Source organism: Suillus subalutaceus (genome assembly GCF_016647625.1).
Source record: "Suillus subalutaceus strain FC151 chromosome Unknown DFJ58scaffold_33, whole genome shotgun sequence".
NCBI classification, from domain to species: Eukaryota; Fungi; Basidiomycota; class Agaricomycetes; order Boletales; family Suillaceae; genus Suillus; species Suillus subalutaceus.
Window position 1 is genome coordinate 161,419 of NW_024540282.1, and position 21,420 is coordinate 182,838.

Consider the following 21,420-nt stretch of genomic DNA (forward strand, 5'->3'; position numbering starts at 1 on the left):
CTGACAGTCCGAGAAATGTACTAGCATGCACTGTACGCCGGCAGTTCTTCCTGCTCTCCGACATCATCGCCAAGCTTTCTCACTTGTCTATCCACCCTCCATCTCCACTCATTTCCTTCCAGCCACTTGAAAGACATACCGCCAAAATTTACCGAGACGTCACACTCCCCAGACACACCCACAGCAGCATACACATCAATCCCGCTGCGGTTCTGCAAGTATATACCTGTAAACGCATCTGGCAGGCGTTGACCGTCGATTGTGAAGAACATTGCACCTGTGGAGAAAGAATATCCACAACCGATTGTGTGGCCAACGACAGACGTAATGGGTGGAGAGCCCAGTGGGAAGCAGGGACGTCCGCCCTCCGGGTCCTCAAAGAATTTGTGGAAGTCGTCGAGGTGAAGGCCTGCGCTCAATCGATTCCAGCCTGGGAGCCTCCATGATGGGTACGGTCTGCAAGTAGTTCCTGACGGACAAAAATGAAGTGAGGTGGAAGGAGGAAAAATATGCATACCAATTGCGATGACGCCACCTTTGGATGGGTCTGTCATTTTGTTTACAGTGATCTCGAAGTACACTCCACCATCATTGGGAAAGTGATATTGACCAGCGATGATTGGCAGGTTGCTGAGGAGACATGTATCTGGGCAGCCCACTCTAGAGCGTATCTGCGAGAGTCCGCCCTTCCTGTCTGAATTATGGACTACTACGCCAGGGGAAGAGTCGTGAGCTTGGATTCGCCATTCAGAGCACCCATTACTGTCGATGTCCGGGACGGTCCGAGAGGGTAGAATTGTTGACGATTCAACAGGATGTCTCACAAAAATCCAGGGCTTCTTCGTAACTTTCATTTGAGGCTTCGTTCTGAAGACCGTATGTGGATAATTGTTCTACTGCAGGTGCCCATTCAGGAGGAGGAGCACCTGACGGAACTTCATCAGGCTGCCGGAAAGCATGTCGCTGATGGTGTTGTTTGAACCAGTCCATGTAGTTTGGAGTTGGATGTATGCACAATAGGAGTCATTGCTATTACACAACATCCGAACATTGTGTCGGAGTTTGAAAACAACAATGGTCTCGACATCAAACTACCTATCAGCGTCGAAAGGTTTGCATTTAGTGCAAGAATCCCGGCTCGACTGTACGCCAGTCAATCCATAATTCTGGTAAATTAAAAGGTGTTTCAATATTTGATCTTCAGAAATACTATTAAAAAACCCTTGCCTGATTCAATTGCCGACGGTCCACAAGCGCTGCTTCGTACTCCCAACTGCGCGTGGCCTGAACAGCCAGATAGAAATCTGAAAGACTAGGGCTGCAAACAGTATCGGTGGGGATGGAAGGTCTGCGTAGGTCTAGGTAGTATCACTGGTATGACACGATTGGCAATCATTGCAGGAGGAAATGACAATGAACCGCGAGCCTCGGTTTCATTCTGAATTCAGCCAGCGAGACGCAAAATATGTGTCACCAACCTCGTTGGAAATCATCCAGGCTACACTCCCGTGCCAGTGCCAATATTCTTTCCCCAATAATCAACTCCAGAGTCCAACAAAGCTAAGAGCGACAGCTCGGCGAGCTTTCGCGTTCCAACACCTCACCGATATTCACTCCCTCACGATCAAGACTGAGCACACCGTCAACAATTGACAAGTGGTATGGTTCAAGCAAGACAGACGCACACATCTATGCTGAATCTATTGTCCGGGATTTCATTTGGCGCTCGTTCATGAGGAAGTGGAAGAACGATTGATAGTCAAGGTTCCTTGTTCCATGAGAAACATTTGGGAAATCTGCAGAAATGCCTACCTGTGAGGAAAAAAATGTCAGTCCAGTACTCAATTAGTCAGACACGAGCTTACCAGTGCGACAGGGAAGTATTCGTGTGAAGAGACCATGATATTTGAGTGGAGATGTGTCAGGTTATGTAAACCACGAGACTGAGCTGACGCGCCACTGACGGAGGCGTGGATGCGGTTTCACCCAGGGATGATTAGTACGACATGAATAAATCTTTGTGACAAGTGGGGACGAGGTTTAAGCTTGACGCACGAACAACGGTTCCTATCATCGAAGAAAGACATATGGACTATAATCACAGTGGGGACTTTCAGTGACAATTCTGGAACAGGAAGTTTGTCATGGCTTGCATTCCAAGGTAAGGGTGGAATTTCAAATATAGGTGATGTTGGGTTCGTGTCACCCACTCTCTATGCAGTTCTCGAGGCGGATTTCAAACATGGACAATCCATGACAACCCGGTGCCAGCGTTGCACCTGAAGTAAGTAAACCTCATGGAGACATCGTCGATATCCAGCGCACGAACGACTTTTTGGCATTTCAATATCCGTGGTAGTGCCAACGGTAAGGCAACGATTTCGACGTGCGGCCGCCGAGGGAGACGATACTGTACTGGGTTAGACCTGTGTAATAGAAATCAAATGCAACGGAGATGTAGTGTCCGTGCAAACATTTGCATTGGAAACACGATCGTTGCAGGCTTAATATTCGGGTAATTTGCCACTAGGCAGTATGACGGAGTTTGAAAATGATTATGCAGGATATCGACGGGCCTTCCCAAGTTACAACGGAATTAACGGTCAACAGACACTACGCACAACCGTTCGGCAGTTACGCGGGGGAACAGGAACCCGAGGGGACATATATGCAGGTAATACGGGAATAGAATGGCGTTTCCTTCCGATGGCAGAAGTCCACAAATAAACAACGATTTGTAGCAAATAATGAACGAGCGCCAGTTGACTTGCAGGTGACAATTGAAGGCGCGCAGTGGCTGCTGGGAGTACGTGCGATTCACCGCACCAGCATCATCTATATCAAATGAATCAGGAAAGACGATAGCGGGCATTGTGGTTTGCGATCCTAGCCAAACGTGCCCGAGAGACACAAAAATTGCCCAGCTTCAGAGAATGGCAGACAACCTAATGAGCACTGGTCAGCCGTTCGCCACTATAATTGCTCACGAACCGCGTAAGACCCAGGCTAATATAACAGACGCCACGAATCATAGCTTCCAAATCCTCTGCGAAGGAGTCTAGCAGACCCTCGAAAAAAAACTGCAGCCAGCACAAGGCAAAAGACGGAATCCAAATGATAAAATTGAGGACTGTCGCCATTCGCGGTTTCGTCTTCTTGCAGGACAGCATCTGCATCATAAATAACTCTGGAGATGGTACGATGGGTCGGTGGAAGCATACGGGAAAACATCGGTGCTGTCACCGGACAGTAAGACAATTGCGTGCGGGAGAGACGACGGAGGCAAAAAATTGCTTTGAGGAAGTGGAGAAGTAGATGTGAGTACAATCGAGCCCGAGAAGCAGGGCTGTGTCCAGACTCCATATTCACCTTCGGGTGTCAGAATTTTATCAGACGGAAGCAGCAAAACATTTTGCACTCAGGACTGAACGAAGTGAAGGTCCAACGTAGAGGTCCACAAGGAAAACTCCTGGAAGCTTTTGGACAACAGACCAAAACAACGCCTCCCGCTTTGCCTCACACGGCGGTGAGTCGTACTTACTGGTGCTTCTATTGGCTCTCGTGCCCTGCTGGCAATATGGCACAGTTTCAAAGCTTCAAGGGTGCTCAGGATCGCGTTATGCGTGTAGCTTCATCATACCTTTTGACACAATCGTGATAACCAAGAGTGACCCCATGTCGGTGTGTCACGGTGACGTGGATCGTCGATATCCCTGACTCAAGTCGATACGTGAGTATCAATATTTTCCTGATCAAAAGTATTGCTGTTGAACTCTAGTACACAGCATGTTGCCCGTATTTTGCATTATAATGAGGATATTACGAGCTGCGTCTATTACACCACCAGTTAGCTCATATCTTCATATAAAAGATAATGTCACCTCGGAGACATATCATGGCGGAAATTCCATCTAAAACATAATATAGTGCTTTCAGTTGCTAGATGATATCATGCCCTCCCTTTATCGCCCAAAATGTAAGAACTTCATTGGGTCTGGCAACATGACGGGCGGCAAAGGTAAGTGTTTTTGCACGTTTACAAATAAAAATGTGACTGACCCCACATATTTTTCTAGGAATCTGTGCTACGTGCCTTCGAATCTGCTACCTAGCAAGTTTCAGTGATGGTGTATCAGCTGTCCGCTCGTCTGGAGGTCACTTGCCGCCACAAAAGTTCACCATACCTGTGGTTGAGTGTGCCGTGGCTACTATACATACTCGACCAGAACGATAATATCATTTTTCGGATTCTTGGAACGTTCTTGAAGTTGTCCTGCTTCAGCCAATGTAATGACATATCCACTAGTGAGGAAGCCACAACTTGTAGGTCTACAGAGCATGAGCGTCGTGCTGTGACAGGTTGGCATGTCTTGCGCATTGTTGCACATTTGGTTCCACAAATCAGTGGATTCCACAGAACGGATACCACGGGTGCGTTGTCTTTGCAAAAATATCTACAAACCTCGAATGGGTCCTTTATTTTATGTTTGTCTAAATAATTTTTGCGCGAGGTTTAAAAGCCGACACTAAGTCAGTTCCCTCTTTCACGCCTCCCATCGTTTTCTTTAATTTTGCACTCCCATCTGTCATCTTAAATCCACATCTCTATTAAAATTCATGAATATGTCTCGGTAAGTCCACTCACTACTCAACTTCGTCTCTTCGTATGCTAACAATTCCTTCCGCATCTTGTCCCTCATATGATAGTGGGCAAGCAACTGTAGATTTCAGCGACATGTCAGTGTTCAAGAGTTGGATGATGCAGGTCAACTCATGATTTTATTAGCCTCGAATCGAACGAACCTCCTTCATACACGGGCAACTCCCAAGTCTCTCTGGAAAGGTCCCATCCGTATGGATTACCGCCACACCATATGCCTGGCCCTCCGTTCTTTCCTCCTCTTCCACATCAACCTCACTCATACCCGGATCACTACCAGTTTTTACTATCCTTACAGCAATCGTACGTGCTTCCGCTTCATCCAAAACGTTGACTCAAACTCACGGCCTTCGGCAGAGTTCGCGACTCGGATGCACGCGATGAACTAGATGTTCACACGCTCCCAAGCGCGCAACATCAATACTCTGACACATCCGTCGGTGACGAAAATGTGCCGGCAGGACCAGTCGCCACTCAGGTGGTTGAAAAGATGTAAGCCAGTCTAATTAACCTACCTGGACCCGGTAGCTCACGTCCAATCACAGCCAACCGTATCATGCCATCCACATGCCGGAGGAGGAGTACGTGTCACCCCAATCTGAGTGCCCATCGTAGCTAATGTATTTCTCCAGAACCTTACATGACATTCGAAATACTCCAATGTCGTTCCAGACGTTAGATATATTCAGCCCCCCGGTTGATGATCTCCCTCAGTGGCCCCAGAGCCAATCCTCCGATTTTCAATATTCTCCGATGGCCCAAGCGCACTCTCATCCGGCTCAGAACGGACTTGCTGCCAACTACAAAAACTACCTCGATGCTGGTTGTTCCCCGGAATCTTCCACTGTCATGGACCCAGGTACTATGGCAGCCGGGCAGTCCAACACGCCTTACCCCCTGCAGGTGGGCAATTTCGGCGGACATGCTCGTCCTGTCGATGGGATCGTCGCAGACTCTGATGGAACTCAGTATCTGAGTGAGGACGCCAGATTGGAAACGTTTTCCTTTGTTCCCTACGACACAGCGGCACCTCTCAAGCGTAAAAATTTCGAGGCGGTTGAAACAGCTGGCACCAACAAGTCTGGTGCGCGCAAACGCAGACGCAGACGCGTGAAAAGAACCAAAGGAATATTTGGCGAATACGTCTTGGCTGACGTGAATGCCACTGCTATGGCCAAGCCTCTCATCGACCACCACCCCGTAGACGTCAGCGGCCGCAGGACCCATGATGCCCAGGGTAAGGTTCTTCGAACCAGAAAATATGGTGTAATGGAGATCGACGACCCCCACCATGTTCGGTCTCCCACTGTTGCGAATGACCTCCCTGCGGGGTTGACGTGCGTACGGGCATGCGAGTGGACCGATGAGCCTTGTGGCTTATACATGGAAATGAGTAAGGAACGCGTAAAAGAACATCTGTTACATTGGCATGGTGTCCGTGCTGATGAGAAGACTCCCTGCAAGTTTGAGGGTTGCTTAGATGAATTGCCTATGTTGAGTTTAGGCCGCCACGTCGCAACGGTTCACTATGCTACGTCCTCAAAATGTGATTATTGCGGTTATGAGCTATCGAGGAGCGATTCTGCGAGGCGGCATCATGGGGTGTGCGCGTCCGTCCAGTCTGCAGCAGAGAGTGCAGGTGACACGTTCGAACTCCGGTCCTCGAAGGTGGTCCTCTACGGGTACATTGTTCCTACCCGGAACGCCAAGTAGGACGCTGTACGACTATGTATATCTTCTTACCTATGTCACTCTGCTGACCTTCATATTGTAGTGCTCTAGATTGATCTCCGAGTCTCGAACCCAATCTTACATTTTGAGTTCTGCTAACTTTCTTGATTGACTGCACTCGTTTTATTATTTCGTATCATCGGCATTGCTTTTGCCTCAAATATTACAGTTCATGCTCTGTATTCCCTTCTCTACGTTATCACTTAGGGTCTCTTCGGTATCCGCGAACACCAGCGTGCTGCATCACCAGAAATGAATTCTTCGAGCTTCCCTGCTTTACCACTGGTCCTTTGAGGGCAAGTCCTCAATATGCCACCAGACTGGTGGCACACACAACATAGACCTTCCACAGCATGCCGCTACTTTTTGGTCGCGCTCAGCCTATCAACAGGACGCGAATATATTCATTATCTCAACCTTGCTGACTCAATCTACTGGCTGCTAGTGAGCACGTTAATCACCTACCGAGTCACTGTGTACTTTTGGTGTAATGCAATTAGTGATGTCACGGCTCAGCTGACAACTTTTGTAAAAAATGGGCATTGCGAGCTGAATAAAATTCCTAAATTCATGAATATATAGATTGGGCCAAACGCCGGGAGGCATCTAAGGGCATCTTTTTACTGGGATGCATTTTTGCCTTGCTATGAAACAGCTCAGCAAATGGTTCAAAAGCCTGAACCATTTGCTGAGCTGTTTCATAGCAAGGCAAAAATGCATCCCAGTAAAAAGATGCCCTTAGATGCCTCCCGGCGTTTGGCCCAATCTATATATTCATGAATTTAGGAATTTTATTCAGCTCGCAATGCCCATTTTTTACAAAAGTTGTCAGCTGAGCTGTGACATCACTAAATGCAACATAATCCAGTTTTACATATTTTGACCTTGACTGAAAATCGGTGAATTTAGCGGTGTTCACAAAAAAATTCTATGAATTTGACTGTGGAATTATTTAATACTAGTGGACCGGACTTGAATAAAATTGCAAAGTATGATTTCACTCGAAACCAGGTAAATTATCAAGAATTATCGGAAACTACCTCTATTTCAGAGGGGAGGTTTTCCTGATGACACGGAAGCTGGATGTAGCTATAGGACTTCACTCGGAGGTTTACGTTCTTATATATGCGCAGGTTACGCACCAAACATGTACTATGTGTGACGGACAAGTGGGAACGTTCATCCTTCGAGATCACTGCCGTAATCTGGCAGTTCTTCAAGCTTCAGCCCTCCTCTACCCTTTGCCAACTGGGTGTACAATTCATCGCGACTCTTTACATTGAGAATACGCCACCCTTCCTGGCTTGCCGTGTTCCATAAGTAGTAATTCTTGCTCGATAAGAAAACGTAGCGCGAGCCATTGGTCTCGGCGAGCTCAAGGGTCGCTGTCAAACCAGTGGAATAATGGAGCACTTTTTGCACCGTGTCCGGATTTATGAGTTTGGCGGTCCATCCCGTTGGGACAGGGGGACTCTTGGATGAGTCGGTATCCTGCAGAGGGCAATGAGTATTTTGCTGAGCTGGGTGTACTCATTGTGTTACCTGAGAAAGTTCTGCAACAACCTGACAGGCAGGAGTCTCCTATTAGCATCATAACATCGAAATCAAGGGGAAACATGCAGTGGGACTCATTACGGGGAAGACTTTAGTCTGACAGGTGCGGCCTTTATAGATCTTGTTAGGCTGAACAGTAGGAAGATTCCTCCTATTCAAATGGAATTCAACTCCTGCGAGTGGAAAGCGGAGCACTTGCATCCGATTGAGATACTTATGATGAGCTCGAGTTTGTAAGCTTGACTTGTGACTCCTCCGCACGGTATATCCCGGGCCGAGGGTGTTGTTTTCAAAGACAAGACGAGCATTAATATTCGACTGCATCTTTTCTTCTAGTATCTAACTCACCTTACATAAAAACAAGTCTTTGAAGTTATATCACACCTTTGTCTTCCTGGGACGTTCCTGACCACTTCCATACATCCTCTGGTTCCTCCCTCCGCATGTGAGTAGTTGTTTGGATCCAAAGGCTTTGCCAAACAAAACTGCACAGCCCCTCTTGTGGCCCGCTACATCATCCTACATTATTTTAATTTGTCTTGTTTCACAACTCGGAAAAAACTGAATGGACAGATCGAAATGACCTCTACTTATAAACCAATTCAAACCTCGAGATCGAATGTTCATATTCGACCGCATTAACACAGCTTCGTCTAGTGTTTGAAGTTACAAATGAGAGGCTCATCGGAATATCAGGCCCCCAGGTAATACATGGCTTCATGCACACGATCTACATCACCATCTCCGCAACTGTCTACTTTACGTTTTCTTCGTTCTGCGTCACCGTGTCAATGTTTCCGGATTCAGAACTGGCTCGGGGGGACAGTGCAATGATACCTCCCTGATCGACAATGTTTATTTACTCTGGCCTCTCCCTGATCAGTGAGTTATGTCATTTGCCCAGTGCTGTGCAGTTACATAGCGTTGATGCCAAGAAGTAGGTCACGACGCCACTTTTATGTATCGTCGTATGCAGTCGGTGCCTTGCACAGGTACTCATCTTGACCACAGACCGTCAGTCAGCGATAAGTAGGTTATCTGCCTTGTTGCCTGGGACTTCCCTAACCATTTTACGCTAGGCATGTCCAATAATGCAGTCGTACCCGCAGAGCGAGATCAAAAGCCCAGCGCGAAAGGCTACAGGCAAGCGCTTGGGTCACGTCGAGAGCCTTTCAAGATATTTGAAGGTCACAGGCAGCCCATCAGGTCCATTGCCACATTACCAGACGGCCTGAGAATAGCGACCGGGTCTTGGGATAGGACAATATGCATATGGAGGCTTGAGGATGGCGCGGAAATGGTGAAGTGGCAGGTGAAGAAGAACATCGGCTCACTTGTAATCTCGCAACACGGGAAACACGTGGTTTCCGCTGAGGGACTGTTCCCAAGCGCTGACGATATTCATACAGAGCATTGGAAACTTTGGGTGCGTGATGCTGAAAGTGGGAAGGTTGTCGCAGGTCCCTTGGACACTCATACCAACGTCGTGCGTGGTTTGGATGTTTCCCCTGATGGCGAAATCCTGGCCAACGGGTCGTGGGACCACACAATGATTTTATGGGATACCAGGTCCTGGCAGAGAAAAGGCGGTCCTATCTGGTGTCGCTTATACGTCCTTGACGTCCGGTTTTCCCCGTCCGGTCAACTCGGTATTGCTACTAAAGAAGATATCCAAATATGGGACTTGGAGCGAACAGGAGTGTCTTGCTCAATTCAAGGGCCATGCTGATTTCAAAGGTGTATGGAACATGTCACTCACCTGGACTCTCGATGGTCTCCATCTCCTCTCAGCAGGTAGTTCCGGTGACCCTGCTATCATCCGCTGTTGGGACACCTCTACCTGGAAACAGGCTGGTGGCTCCTGGACTGACCACGACACAAACAAGGACATCAACTATATCATAATGAACCCAGCAGGCACCCTTCTCGCAACTGCGTCTGGCGACCACACTGTTTACTTGTGGCAACTGCACAGAGGGACAGAAGTTGCACGGTACAAGCACTCGAATGGTGTGTGTTATATTGCGTTCTCGGTGGCCGGATGTTTTCTGTTCAGTGGCGGCTGGGACTGGAAAATCTCACAATGGGAAATACCAGAGGAGGTGCTCAGAGCAGCACGCGGTCATCCTTTGGCCGGGAAACTAAGGAATAAGGTGACTCGACTGTTTGTCATTATGCGCGCAAGCTCACGTGCACCCACATCAGTCTCAGGACAAACAGAAGGTACTTGGTCTAACCCCATATTTAATTACCTTGTGTTTATACTGATCTTAAAACCAAGGATATAAACCGCTTTTTTTATGTACATGGTTTCATTATCAGCGATTCAATGTATGCTTAGACACTCTTAGTCTGGCCAGCGCCACTATAAGATGCATGGGCGCTCCGAAGGGTCTCTTCCACAGGCTATTTCCTCTGCAGTGCTACGCGTTAACACACTATCCACTTTGTCTTCTCCCTTTCATGTTGTCAAGAGCTTTTTCAACAACATTCGGCCGTCGTTTGACAGGAAGGGGAAGAAAAGGGAGCATCTATCGAAACCAGAGGCTCCGGAAGTCATTGATGTCCCTCTGGGACAAGTGTCATTTGTTTGTATTTTCCAATTCTATTGGGGTTGTACGATCTGACTGTGTCCTTTGCTAGGGTGACGTTGTTGGTGTGGATGACGGAATACGACCATATGCACTCTTCGTTTGCCTCAGCTGGTTCCAGAAAAAGGAGAAGCTACCACCGCCAGTATACGACGTCGACCTCATGAATGATGAATAAGAGGGAGACATTCTCGGTGTTCCCTTACCTTATCAGGTATCGCAAGTTTATTCGCTCTCTTGCTCGATGAGTTCCCTGATGTAGTTTGTTTTGTAGCTGCAGTCCAATTCGTCTAGCAGGAAATTGAATTGAAATCAACGCTAGCGAATCACAGCCTCTGGAAACAGGCCCGGGAGAACCTTCGATAACGCAATCATTGGGCGGTTTTAGTCTTAATCAGACCTTTAAAGAAGGAAGAAAGTCGTTCCCCTTTTCTCAGGGGTGTTCCATTACCTGACTACTTTATTATGTATATGCTCGCAGGCTGTCTCGTTCCTTCCCCTTCTATTGATTTCAATGTTAACAAGAAATGTCGCGTTTTCACGTAAAGTAAAATACGCAGTAAAGCGTGAGAAACATAAGACATTGATTGCCTCGTGTCAAGTGAACGCGGCCAAACATGTTGCGCTGTCGTAGTCCGCTACTACCATCTCCATCTACCAATCTATCAAACAACCATGAGTGATACACCGCCAAAGCCGAAGCCAGGATCGCTGCGTGACAGGATCGCTGCGTTTGAGAATGCTAACAAGAGTGCAGCGCCTGGACCTGGCCCTGGGCCCGCACCACGTCCAAAGCCCTCGACCCTCCAATCATGGAAACCAAAGGTACCTTCACCACCTCAGTCGCCAGAATCCGAGCGCAAGACTGCGGGGATGTCTGCATCAGACGCGATGGAGAGCATCGGCAAAGGTGGAAGTCTCAAGGAGCGGATGGCTGCTCTCCAGGGAAAGGGTGCGTTTGGTGGCGGCACCCCGCCCCCGATCCTCCCCAAACCTGCAGACAAACCAAGGTGGAAACCACCGCCGCCAGTATCACCTCCTGCAGATGAGGTTGTTTCCCAAGATGGGGCGATTGATGCCCAAGGGTCTTCTCCCCCTGCTACGGGTGATCCCGATCATGCCGACCTAGAAGGCGGACACGAGGCCCAGCAAGATGCCGCTGAGATTGAACAAGATCCGGAGGAAGAAGAGAGGCAGCGCCGTGCTGCGATCGCTGCTCGTATGGCTCGTCTTGGTGGTGCACGTGTTGGCGTGGGCCCGCCTCTGTTTGCCGCCAAGCCAGCTCCCAAGAAACCAGCGACCCCTCTACCGCAGGATGAGGAGGCGACCCTTCCGGACTCAGAGGGTATGCCTTTCCATCTCTAGTTTATTGTATGGAATAACGTGTATCCTAGTGACTTCACCTCCTGCGGAAGCTATAAGCCCTCCTGCTGATTTCAAGGATGAGGCGCAGGCTGATCCAGGTTATTGTCATGATTTCTTTCCTCAAATCAGTATTAATGAAGTGCTACAGATTACCTCCCTGCCCCTACATACAAAGACTCAGACTCTTCTTCGCTCTCCCTTACAGATTCCCCGTCCAATGCAGCAACTACCCGCTCAATGCCGGTACCCGCCGGTCCACGTCGTGCAGCTCCCCCGCGCAAGAAGGCATACAAGTCCCCTCCTGTGTCCCAGCCCCCAGAAGTTCCTGTACTTGATGTGGCACCAGAAATTTCTCGAGATGCCCCAGACGCTGAACCCACAGAAGAACCTGCTGAGCCTACTACTGAACCTGAACCTGAACTTGAACCAGAGGCCAGGCCGTCTGTTGTGACAATGACGTCACAAGAAGTAGTCGAAAGTCCAGAACAAGTCCAAGTCCCATCCGCGGATCGGATTCTCGTGATCGGCGACGTACAGAGGGAGATTGGTGAAGTGGGCGTGAGTGTCGAGCTTGACACAGCCGAGGTAGACCCCGCAGACAAGCTCGAATATGAAGATAATTTTGTCGATGCCGATGAGCCTGTGCCTGAGCAACAAGACCAGGAGCAGGAAGAGCAGGAATATGAGGAGCGTGAGCAGGAGGAAGAAGAAGACGAAGCAGGAGAAGAAGCACGTAGGCAACGTGTGGCTGCTAAGCTTGCCCAGATGGGCGCGTTTAACCCACTTGCGGGACTCCTGCCTGTACCCCACCACGATTCCATACCCTCACCTACCGCTAGACGTGATTCAATTACTGCTCAGCCTGTCTCTGTCGAAGAACCTCTCGACGTCGGTGAAGTAACTCCCTCTGCCACTGCTGCTCATATCCCGCCCCAGTCCCACGCCGAGGAAGAACTAGAACAAGCCAAAGAAGTAGACGAGCCCGCTTCTCGTGCTGGTGAATTCTAATTTTACCGCCTGTACTTGTGTTGTAGTGTATTAATCGAACTTTGGTTGCTTTTTTTGTACCAGCCGAGTTCGACGATGGATCTCAGCCTGACTTGGGGGCAACTCGCCGCGTGCTATATCAAGAAGAAAAGGACGAACAAGAACGATATGATGGTTCAGATCGGCTTTTGAATGAAGCCGAAGCTTGGGAGCCTGCATCACAGTCACACGCTCTTGATACTCCTCATCTACCACCGCTGAGTCCCATCTCGCAAGAATACGAGCCCGGCCAGGGCGATCCGAGTCAACCAGGCACAAGCGCCCAGGACAAGGAGGCCGTATTGACAGATGCCGTTGGTTCAGCACCATCATATAACGCGCCCGATATCCTTGCACCGGAATTAACCCCAGACCAGCACCAGGCCGACGACGAGATGGCCCCTGCCCGTATCACACGTCCAATCCCGCCTCCACCTGTTAATTTTTTATCGAAGCCTCCATTTGCACCCTCATTCCCATCGCCACCCCCCAGACCACCATATGCACTCCAGGCTGACGAGGAAAGGCCCGAGTCGCCTGCACCGCGGCCTGTACCTCCCCCTGTGAAGAGTGGTACGTGATCATTATACGTGTGCGAAGCTGACGTGGCGCTGAGTTCATGGTTTGGCAGTGAAAGCAGTCCGAGGAGCCACCTGCACCACCCTCTCGCGTTGCTCGGCGAACGAGTGCGAGCGTTAGGTCTTTGGATATCGCGGATGAGCCGCCCGCCCCACCACCTCGCGTTGCTCGGCGTACGAGTGCGAGTGTCAGGTCTGCGGATATGGAGGAGCCACCTTCCCCACCCCCTCGCATCGCTCGGCGTACGAGTGCAAGTGTCAGGTCTGTGGAATTGGAGGCTCCGCCCACGCCACCGCCTGTGCCGACCTCTCCTCGCCCTTCGTTGCGTAGACCGACTTCTCCACCGATAATCACCGCACTTCCACTGGTTGTTCCTGTGACGACGAACGAGGAGGACACTGAGCAAGGTGTGTTGTTGTCGGGTTAGTATCGTGGCGAGTTCTGATGGGATTATCCTTTGGCAGAGTTCTCCGATAGTGAGACACCCTCTCAGCCTCAGCGAACTCAGGAGCCTGAAGAAGAAGACGAGGATTCTGTGCGCAGGCGAACCATCGCAGAGCGCATGGCACGTTTAGGCGGGATCCAGTTTGGTGCACCACCAGTCCCCACGCCACTTACTCGACCTACTTTTCCTCGTGCACCTCCCCCTACATCTATCCCTCCTGATGAGCCTGGAGTTGATGCTCAGGAACCTGAGGAAGGAGATGAGACAGTAGATGACGAGGCTGCGAGGAAGCAGCGGATCGCCGCAAAACTTGCAGGTATGGGTGGTATGCGGTTTGGGATGTTACCTCCTGGTGCAGGCGTGGCACCTGCCACTGCTCGACGACTTGCACCAAAGCAGGATGATAGTGAGAATGAAGACGCAGCGCTTCCTGTACCTGCACCTGCTCATCCCGCGCGTCGGCCACTACCACCTATTGAGGTCGATTCGGAACAAGAATACCGCCAGACGAGGTCAGAAGACAGCATGGGTGTTGAAATGGAGGAGAACGAGGTCGAAGAGGTGTATTATTCAGATGCAGATATTCGAGAGCCAGTTGAGGAAGAGGGCCCTCCCCTGCCTCCGCCCCGACGGTCGTCTTTGACGCTGAGGCCTTCAGAGGTACTTCCGACCCCTCCTCCGCGACCGCCCCCTCCTGTTGGAAGACCTCCAATTCCATCCATCCTTCCTGCCCTGCTTAACCGTCGCTCTAGCGTTGCGACGGGATCGTCCTCTAGGAAGTCCTCGGTCGACTACTCAAGTCTGACCGATACTCCCGTACAGAAGCGGCGAATACATACAGCCCAACCCTTGGAAAGCTCATCAGATTCTGGTACCCAATCAGAGTATGTGATGGTCGAGCCTGAACCAGAGGCCGAGGAAGAACCCCTTGCGCCTCCACCTCGCCGTTCAAGTCGTGCCCCTCCTCGCTCGTTCCCACCGCCTCCTCCTCCCCCTCCATCCGCCATCGACCCTCCTGAACAGATGGCTAGCACTACTCAGTGGGAGCTCCCATCGATCCCCCAGGCTGCATCAGAATTTGGCGATGAATCGGACCTGGATTCATCCAGATTCTCAGAAGACTCGACGTTCCATGGATCCACTTCAATACCAACGCGTAAATCCGACTCTCGCCGCACCTCAGGGCAGACTGCTCGTCCCGTTAACCAGCAGCTCAGCGCGGACGACCTCATGGCGCTCTGGGGCAAAATTGGAGTGCAGATGGTGGAGTCTGCGACGGGGCTGTTTGAAAAATCTAAACGCTCGCTTGTTGGCGATGGTTCGTATGCGGGATTTGTCAAGGCTGTCTTTGCACAAGTTCCCGATGCGCAACGCGTCTCAGGGGAGGGTGAGGATTGGGGGTATTTGATCTACGTGCAAACCGCCGGCTCGGTGCAGCGCCGCGTTGCTGATATCCTGCCAGGCGACGTGATCGCCTTTTGGGACGCGAAGCTCAAAGGCCACAAGGGGCTTCACACGTATAGCCAAACTGTTGGCGCAGGGGAGAACGGTCCGTTTCTAGGTGTGGTGAGTGAGGTGGAGAGTAAAAAGAGCAAAGTTCGCGTATGGCAAGCAAACCAGCACGTCGGTCAGCAGGTGAGTTTGCTACGAAGATGGAGGCGAAGGGCGAACGGCATGCTGACACCGAAGGCTACACAGACTGTGGAGAATGTAAGTTACAGGTTGGAGGATTTGAAGAGCGGGGTTGTTAAGGTACGTCATCTTCTCTTTTTATTTTGGTAGAGGGTTTACTGAATCCTGATTCATTGTCTCTGTTACAATGCTTAGGTGTTCCGTGTCATGGAAGCCTGACCTTGTACAAATTTCATTGCAATTGTATCATATATGTATAATCTGGATGGATCATGTAATACTTTGGTTTTCATTTATATTCGGAACCTTCATGTATAATTCTGTGGACTCTCGCCTATGTATTCACGCGCACGCACAAGTTGTGGCATGAGTCAGGCATTGGAAGAGCCTTACTCTTCTAGCTTAGTAACTACTATAACATCGACACCTTAGAATAGGCCCATGCAATCCACTTCTCCACCAACTACGGGCCTTCGACCAGAGATTCAGTATGTCATGATCACACTGGGGCCTTGTTTTTTTTTGCATTAGAATGAGTCCTTTGGGGTCATAGACATGTTGGACATGTCTCAGTCATTTACATCTTTTCATTCGTACGTTATCCTCAAATTCCTACTATTGGGTCGTATACCTCTGACGTACTAGCTAGGCACGGTAGGCACAGACTCGATTTCAATACGGCGGCCCTATTGGGAAGCGAGGGACAACCCTGGAGGGCGGCTTTCTTCAAGGATCATTCACGCAAGCGCCTCGTTCGCATTCCCTTTAGCTACCCTCGACCATGGCAACATGGAACGTCGTAGGCGAGATTGCAAATGTCGGGGGCGTTACTTCCATAGTTCAACTATCTTTGCAAGTCATCCTTGCAGTCAATAGTTATGCTTCATCCGTTGCAGGGGCAGAAGCTGCACGTATGAGCCTTCGTAACGAACTCCTCTCCCTTAACAAAACTCTCAACCACATATATCTCCTCCTTCAGCAGTCGAATGCTGCATTGTCAACACGAGCAAACGACTTATCTCCTTTGGACAGCGCATTAAAGGAGTGCGAGAAAGTTTTGCAAGGTCTTCGTCAGCGAATACCGGAGAACAAACGTCAGACATGGTTCGGTTCAAGACTAGCGTGGCCATTTCAGCAAGCCGATATAATGAAGGCTGTTGATACATTGGAGCGTTGCAAAAGTACCCTTTCGCTGACAATCTCTAGTGGTCTCCTGTACGTGTTTATATATTTAGATTCTGGGTACTGATACACAATTGTCAATGCCGATTATCTTAATCCCAGGTCACGCGTGACCGAGCTTACAGCTACAACCGAGGAGATTCAGGTGAACGTAAAGGATCTGGCAGAAAACATTAAGCAGGAAATTAGCAAGAGAACCAGTAAGCAGGAAACGATCGCGAAAAGGCGCGAACAAAAGCGGCTGGAGATGCTGGCTGGTATGTCTATGTAGCCACTATTCAAACATGTTATATCGTTCATGTGCGCATTTACTCAGCACAAGAACGAAAGGACTTACTACAGTGGTTGGGTGGGTTTGACTGCACTGTCAAACATGAAGAAGTCTCTGCCCAGCGACAAGAGAGCACGTGCACCTGGGTGTTCGAAATGAAAGCGTTCCGTCAATGGAACACGCCTCAAACAGGGCAGTGTGGTAAATTCCTATGGATCAATGGCAAGCGTTAGTACTTATCTGAGCTTTAATTATGAGTGATTTGTGCTCATTATACCTCAGCCGGAACAGGGAAAACTGTCATTGCGTAAGCACTCATCTTCGTTAGCAGCCCGCGAATACTGACAAGGCTATCCAGTTCTGCAATCATCAACGAGCTCTCGGCCCGCGGCGAGACACTGGTGTATTTCTACTGTGATTTCCGCCAGGAAAGGACCACAGACGGGGCTACCGTTCTACGCTCCCTTCTTATCCAGCTGCTGAGACAAGCACGCGACGGATGGAACGCGGAATTTACCGACCTCTTTCGTAGAAAATCAGAAGGGGCTGAACCTCCCGCTGACACTGATGTCTTATGTAACCTCATCCACTGCTCTCTGAAATTCCTTCGACGGCCCGTCGCGATAATCGATGCCCTTGATGAATGCAAACGCGTCGGGACATTCCTTACACGGCTGGTTCGTTCAGCGAACGAAGGCGAACTGCGACTTCTTATCACCAGTAGGACGGAGCCGGCCATTTCTAGTGCTCTATCCGGCTTACCATCGTTGTCGTTAAGCGACTATGTCCGCTTGATCGATGACGACATGGAACTTCACATCGACAGAGAACTGGAGGTTCGTTCGAGGCTTGCATCTCTCACCCCGGATCTGAAGGATGAAGTACGAAAATCGCTCTTGCAACAGGCTGACGGGATGTCAGTGAACCCCTAGGTTCATTTGCTTTCCAGGCTAATACTTCGCTCGACAGGTTCCGTTGGGTGAGTTGCCAGCTGGATGCCATCAGCGCTTGCCGATCTGTGCAGGGAATATCAGACTCGCTCAAGAGTCTCCCAAAAGGCCTTTACGAGACATATGACAGAATTTTGCAGGAAATTGAAGAGGGCGCACCAGATCGTAGGTCTATCGTAGAGCGGACTTTGATGTGGCTGGTCGCTGCTCTGGAGCCACTTAACCTATCTCAACTTGTTGAGGCATTGAGTATAGAGATCGGAAGCACGACACTCAACCAGAAGCTCAGCGTGATGTCCCCAAAAGATCTTTTGGAGATATGTAGCTCCCTGGTGAGCTTCGATGAGAGAACCGGCATCGTTACTTTGTCACATTACAGTGTGCGGGTAAGGTATATTCCTCCCCCCATAAGATGGTTTCTCATGCACGCTATTCAAGGAATATTTAATGGCAGGCGAAAACACTCAAAAGTACCGCTATCTACTTGAAGATCCCCACCGGCATATTGTCCAGTATTGCACGCAATATCTATCCAGCGATGATGTTCTTAGTTCCACTCACACCCGCCCTATGCTGCGTTATGCACTTGATCTTGGGCTTGGGGCGCATATAACTTCTATCATACACGAGGAAGACTCTGTACTTTCTTGTCTGGAGGATCTCCCGGAGCAGATATGTGTTCGACATCCTTGGAATAGCCGAATGGCTCTTTTCAACCCCTGGCAGATTTGGCTTGCTGATCCCCAGAGCATCTGTGACACTCTCATCCGTTTTGGACCTGACTGGATGGTACACAGGCATCTGCTCAAGCATCGGGAGCATTGGAATCATGTGCTACAATATGCAATTTTAGAGGGAAGGACACCACTCGCCAATGTTGTATTGAGTCTTGGAAGAAATGTCAATTTACCCATCACAATTGGTTTGGAGACTACAAGCCCTGTAATGTTTGCCATCCGGCACAGTCCACAGGAACTCGTCGAATGCTTCCTTCGTAGAGGTGCTCGTCTCCCAGTTGACGCTATTCATACTGCACTCGAGGAACGGCAGGATGTTGACGCCGACATCCTTTCATTGCTCATTCAGTATGGAGCGAATGTTCATGCAACACACATCCATTTCCAGGATAATCCTCTCCACACTCTCCTTCGCAAAAATGCTCAGAGCCTCGTTGGTGCAGGGCGCGAAATCAATTCTCGAGACCCAACGGGAATGCCGGGCAATTCAATCCAGGCGGACCATGCTCTAATTGGATGTATGGATACACGACGCGACTGCCTCGATATAGCGGGAGTTCTCATCGATGGAGGATGTGTATTGGATGCCACCGATGGAGCGGGAAAAACTCCCCTTCATCTTGCCATTAAACAGCAATCATTCTCTTTCATAGAATACCTAATAGGAAGAGGTGCCCACATTCCTGCGGACGCTATCCATGTTGCACTTCAATCCACTTCAATAAACTTGGACGTCGTGTCGGTGCTCGTCCGGCACGGAGCAGACGTCAATGTTATGCAATTTGGTGTCAGCCCTCTCCACGTTCTCCTCGCTCGCTGGAATTGGGGGGACGATTGTCTAGAGGCAGTATTCGTCCTCGTCGAAGCCGGGTGCAACTTGGATGCCATAGATAACAACGGGAATGCCCCGCTCCATCTCGCTATCAAGCGCCAGTCGCTCCCTTTAGTCGAGTATCTTATCCAAAGAGGGGCTTGTCTTCCAGAAGATGCCATTCACCTTGCGGTTCAACCTACCCATGATTTGGAAGTCGACTTGAATCCCGACGTCACTTCTGCACTCGTTTTTCACGGCGCAGATGTGAATGCGTTGCGCTGCGGTGCCAACCCACTTCACACGTTGCTTCAAGGCATGCAAAGACGAGACTGTCTTGCAATAGCTCGCATCCTTATCGATGCAGGATGCGAATATAACTGTCGAGACTCGGCTGGGTATACGCCACTTTGCCTTGCCATAATCCACGAGGTGTCTTCTGTGACGGAATACCTCCTCCTGAAAGGTGCTTTATTGCATATAGATTCAATTGGCATTGCCATCAAAGATAGCAACTTGAATGTGGGCCCCGATATCGTTCGAAACCTTCTCCAGCACGTTGCAGATGCGGATTTGTCCAGTCAGCTGCTTATGCTATTGGGCCATCATCCATTGTCCCAGCTGTCGCATGATAACAACTGCCTAGAAATTGCTAGAGTTCTTGTTGATGCAGGATGCGAACATGACGCTGTCGACTCAGCCAAATATTCACCCCTAATAGATCTCGCCATCACTCAGTCGCTCCCCCGTGTCACGCAGCACTTCCTTCAAGTAGGCAGCCCTATCCACGTAAATCATCCGGTAAACGTCGCGCTCAATGGCGACACACCTGCTCCGTTTATCAACATCAACATCCATCCTGAGGAGCAGCGAGCCGTACAGCTACTCGCATGGCAGACAGACTGTCGATTCCAGACCATGCGGGCTCTCATCGAAACCGGTCATAACGCCAATAGCCAAGATTCAGCTGGACAAACACCGCTTGGCATCGCTATCCAAAAGCGAATTCCATCTGCAGTCAACTATATCCTCAGAAAACTTGCATGCGGACAGCTCGATTTCTTCTGTGGAGATGGACTAGAAGAACACAATGCGCAGGTCATTGAGGCACTGCTTCAGAGCAGTACCCCACTCCACGTGTTGACTCGCAACGTATTTACAAGTCCTGTTAGCACTTACGACTTCTACTTTTCAAGCAACGGGATGCATGGTCCATTCTGCGAGCGAGACTGCGGGGAGATACTGCTTATTCTCATCGACGAGGGCTTTTCAGTCGATGCCATAGATTCATCGGGAGACACGCCCCTCCGTATCGCCATTCAACGCCAGCTCTTCCTTGTTGTTGAATATCTTCTTCGACGGGATCCAATAATTGACGTCGACAGTGTCATCGCCGCATTCGGCACCCAGTCTCACGTGTGGAAGCACCTTCTTCAAAAATACATGTTAAATGTGGAACCCTTGCATGCCCTGATCTCACGAATGCACTCCGGCCGCACTGGCGTGGACGAACATGCTTACCTGGCAATTACGAAAGGCATTATACGCGCTGGCTGTGATGTCAATGCGCAGAACAGCAGTGGGCTAACTCCTCTTCAGTACATGTGTAGACTTGAAGTTGATCGAAGATACCCTACAGTCAGAGATTTTCTATGCCAGGAAGGGGCACTGTAATCAATGGGGTGTTGGGACTTATGATGTTACATAGGAGGCTGGCTACCTTCAGGGAAAGAAACACTTAGATCATTACTCAGTGCATCATTATATCCATTTGTTGGACCTCGGGTAGATTATTCGGTCAAATATACAAATTCATTATGTCAGTTATCATGGGGGTTTGATCAAAAGGAATTAGGTTGATTGCTGCAGCCGTTTTTGTTACATAT

At 49.6% G+C, this 21,420-nt stretch overlaps 8 protein-coding genes across 8 annotated transcripts; 6 read left to right on the plus strand and 2 right to left on the minus strand.

Moving 5' to 3' along the window:
• Positions 1-20: 20 nt before the first annotated feature.
• Positions 21-1,163, minus strand: DFJ58DRAFT_874897 (uncharacterized protein; the record flags this gene model as incomplete). The annotated part of the gene is made up of 3 exons (XM_041394407.1): positions 825-1,163; positions 518-709; positions 21-469 (listed from the first exon to the last, which is right to left on the minus strand). Exons 1-3 carry the CDS (start codon positions 988-990, stop codon positions 21-23), a joined length of 807 nt encoding a protein of 268 aa, XP_041245584.1. The 5' UTR covers positions 991-1,163.
• Positions 1,164-6,001: 4,838 nt separating this feature from the next.
• DFJ58DRAFT_630627 (uncharacterized protein) lies at positions 6,002-6,268 on the plus strand (the record flags this gene model as incomplete). Its single annotated transcript, XM_041381196.1, has 1 exon — positions 6,002-6,268. A coding segment is annotated over one exon (267 nt), but the record flags the coding sequence as incomplete, so codon positions are not given.
• A 1,201-nt stretch (positions 6,269-7,469) lies between these two features.
• Positions 7,470-8,146, minus strand: DFJ58DRAFT_744566 (uncharacterized protein; the record flags this gene model as incomplete). The annotated part of the gene is made up of 3 exons (XM_041387326.1): positions 7,470-7,882; positions 7,934-7,972; positions 8,027-8,146. 3 exons carry the CDS (start codon positions 8,144-8,146, stop codon positions 7,571-7,573), a joined length of 471 nt encoding a protein of 156 aa, XP_041245586.1. The 3' UTR covers positions 7,470-7,570.
• A 473-nt stretch (positions 8,147-8,619) lies between these two features.
• DFJ58DRAFT_279756 (WD40-repeat-containing domain protein) lies at positions 8,620-9,715 on the plus strand. The gene is made up of 3 exons (XM_041379633.1): positions 8,620-8,827; positions 8,884-8,974; positions 9,025-9,715. The coding sequence occupies exon 3, from the start codon at positions 9,027-9,029 to the stop codon at positions 9,672-9,674; it is 648 nt and encodes a 215-aa protein (XP_041245587.1). The 5' UTR covers positions 8,620-8,827; positions 8,884-8,974; positions 9,025-9,026; the 3' UTR covers positions 9,675-9,715.
• A 1,508-nt stretch (positions 9,716-11,223) lies between these two features.
• Positions 11,224-11,586, plus strand: DFJ58DRAFT_636576 (uncharacterized protein; the record flags this gene model as incomplete). Its single annotated transcript, XM_041381287.1, has 1 exon — positions 11,224-11,586. A coding segment is annotated over one exon (363 nt), but the record flags the coding sequence as incomplete, so codon positions are not given.
• Positions 11,587-11,768: 182 nt separating this feature from the next.
• Positions 11,769-13,961, plus strand: DFJ58DRAFT_279798 (uncharacterized protein). Its single transcript, XM_041379635.1, has 4 exons — positions 11,769-11,881; positions 12,042-12,898; positions 12,973-13,500; positions 13,559-13,961. The coding sequence occupies exons 2-4, from the start codon at positions 12,139-12,141 to the stop codon at positions 13,624-13,626; spliced, it is 1,356 nt and encodes a 451-aa protein (XP_041245589.1). The 5' UTR covers positions 11,769-11,881; positions 12,042-12,138; the 3' UTR covers positions 13,627-13,961.
• DFJ58DRAFT_279795 (uncharacterized protein) lies at positions 13,456-16,049 on the plus strand. Its single transcript, XM_041379634.1, has 3 exons — positions 13,456-13,500; positions 13,559-13,913; positions 13,971-16,049. Exons 2-3 carry the CDS (start codon positions 13,709-13,711, stop codon positions 15,731-15,733), a joined length of 1,968 nt encoding a protein of 655 aa, XP_041245590.1. The 5' UTR covers positions 13,456-13,500; positions 13,559-13,708; the 3' UTR covers positions 15,734-16,049.
• Positions 16,050-16,834: 785 nt separating this feature from the next.
• Positions 16,835-21,310, plus strand: DFJ58DRAFT_779731 (ankyrin repeat-containing domain protein). Its single transcript, XM_041389704.1, has 5 exons — positions 16,835-17,264; positions 17,319-17,343; positions 17,395-17,952; positions 18,006-18,372; positions 18,425-21,310. The coding sequence occupies exons 1-5, from the start codon at positions 17,192-17,194 to the stop codon at positions 21,206-21,208; spliced, it is 3,807 nt and encodes a 1,268-aa protein (XP_041245591.1). The 5' UTR covers positions 16,835-17,191; the 3' UTR covers positions 21,209-21,310.
• Positions 21,311-21,420: the final 110 nt, after the last annotated feature.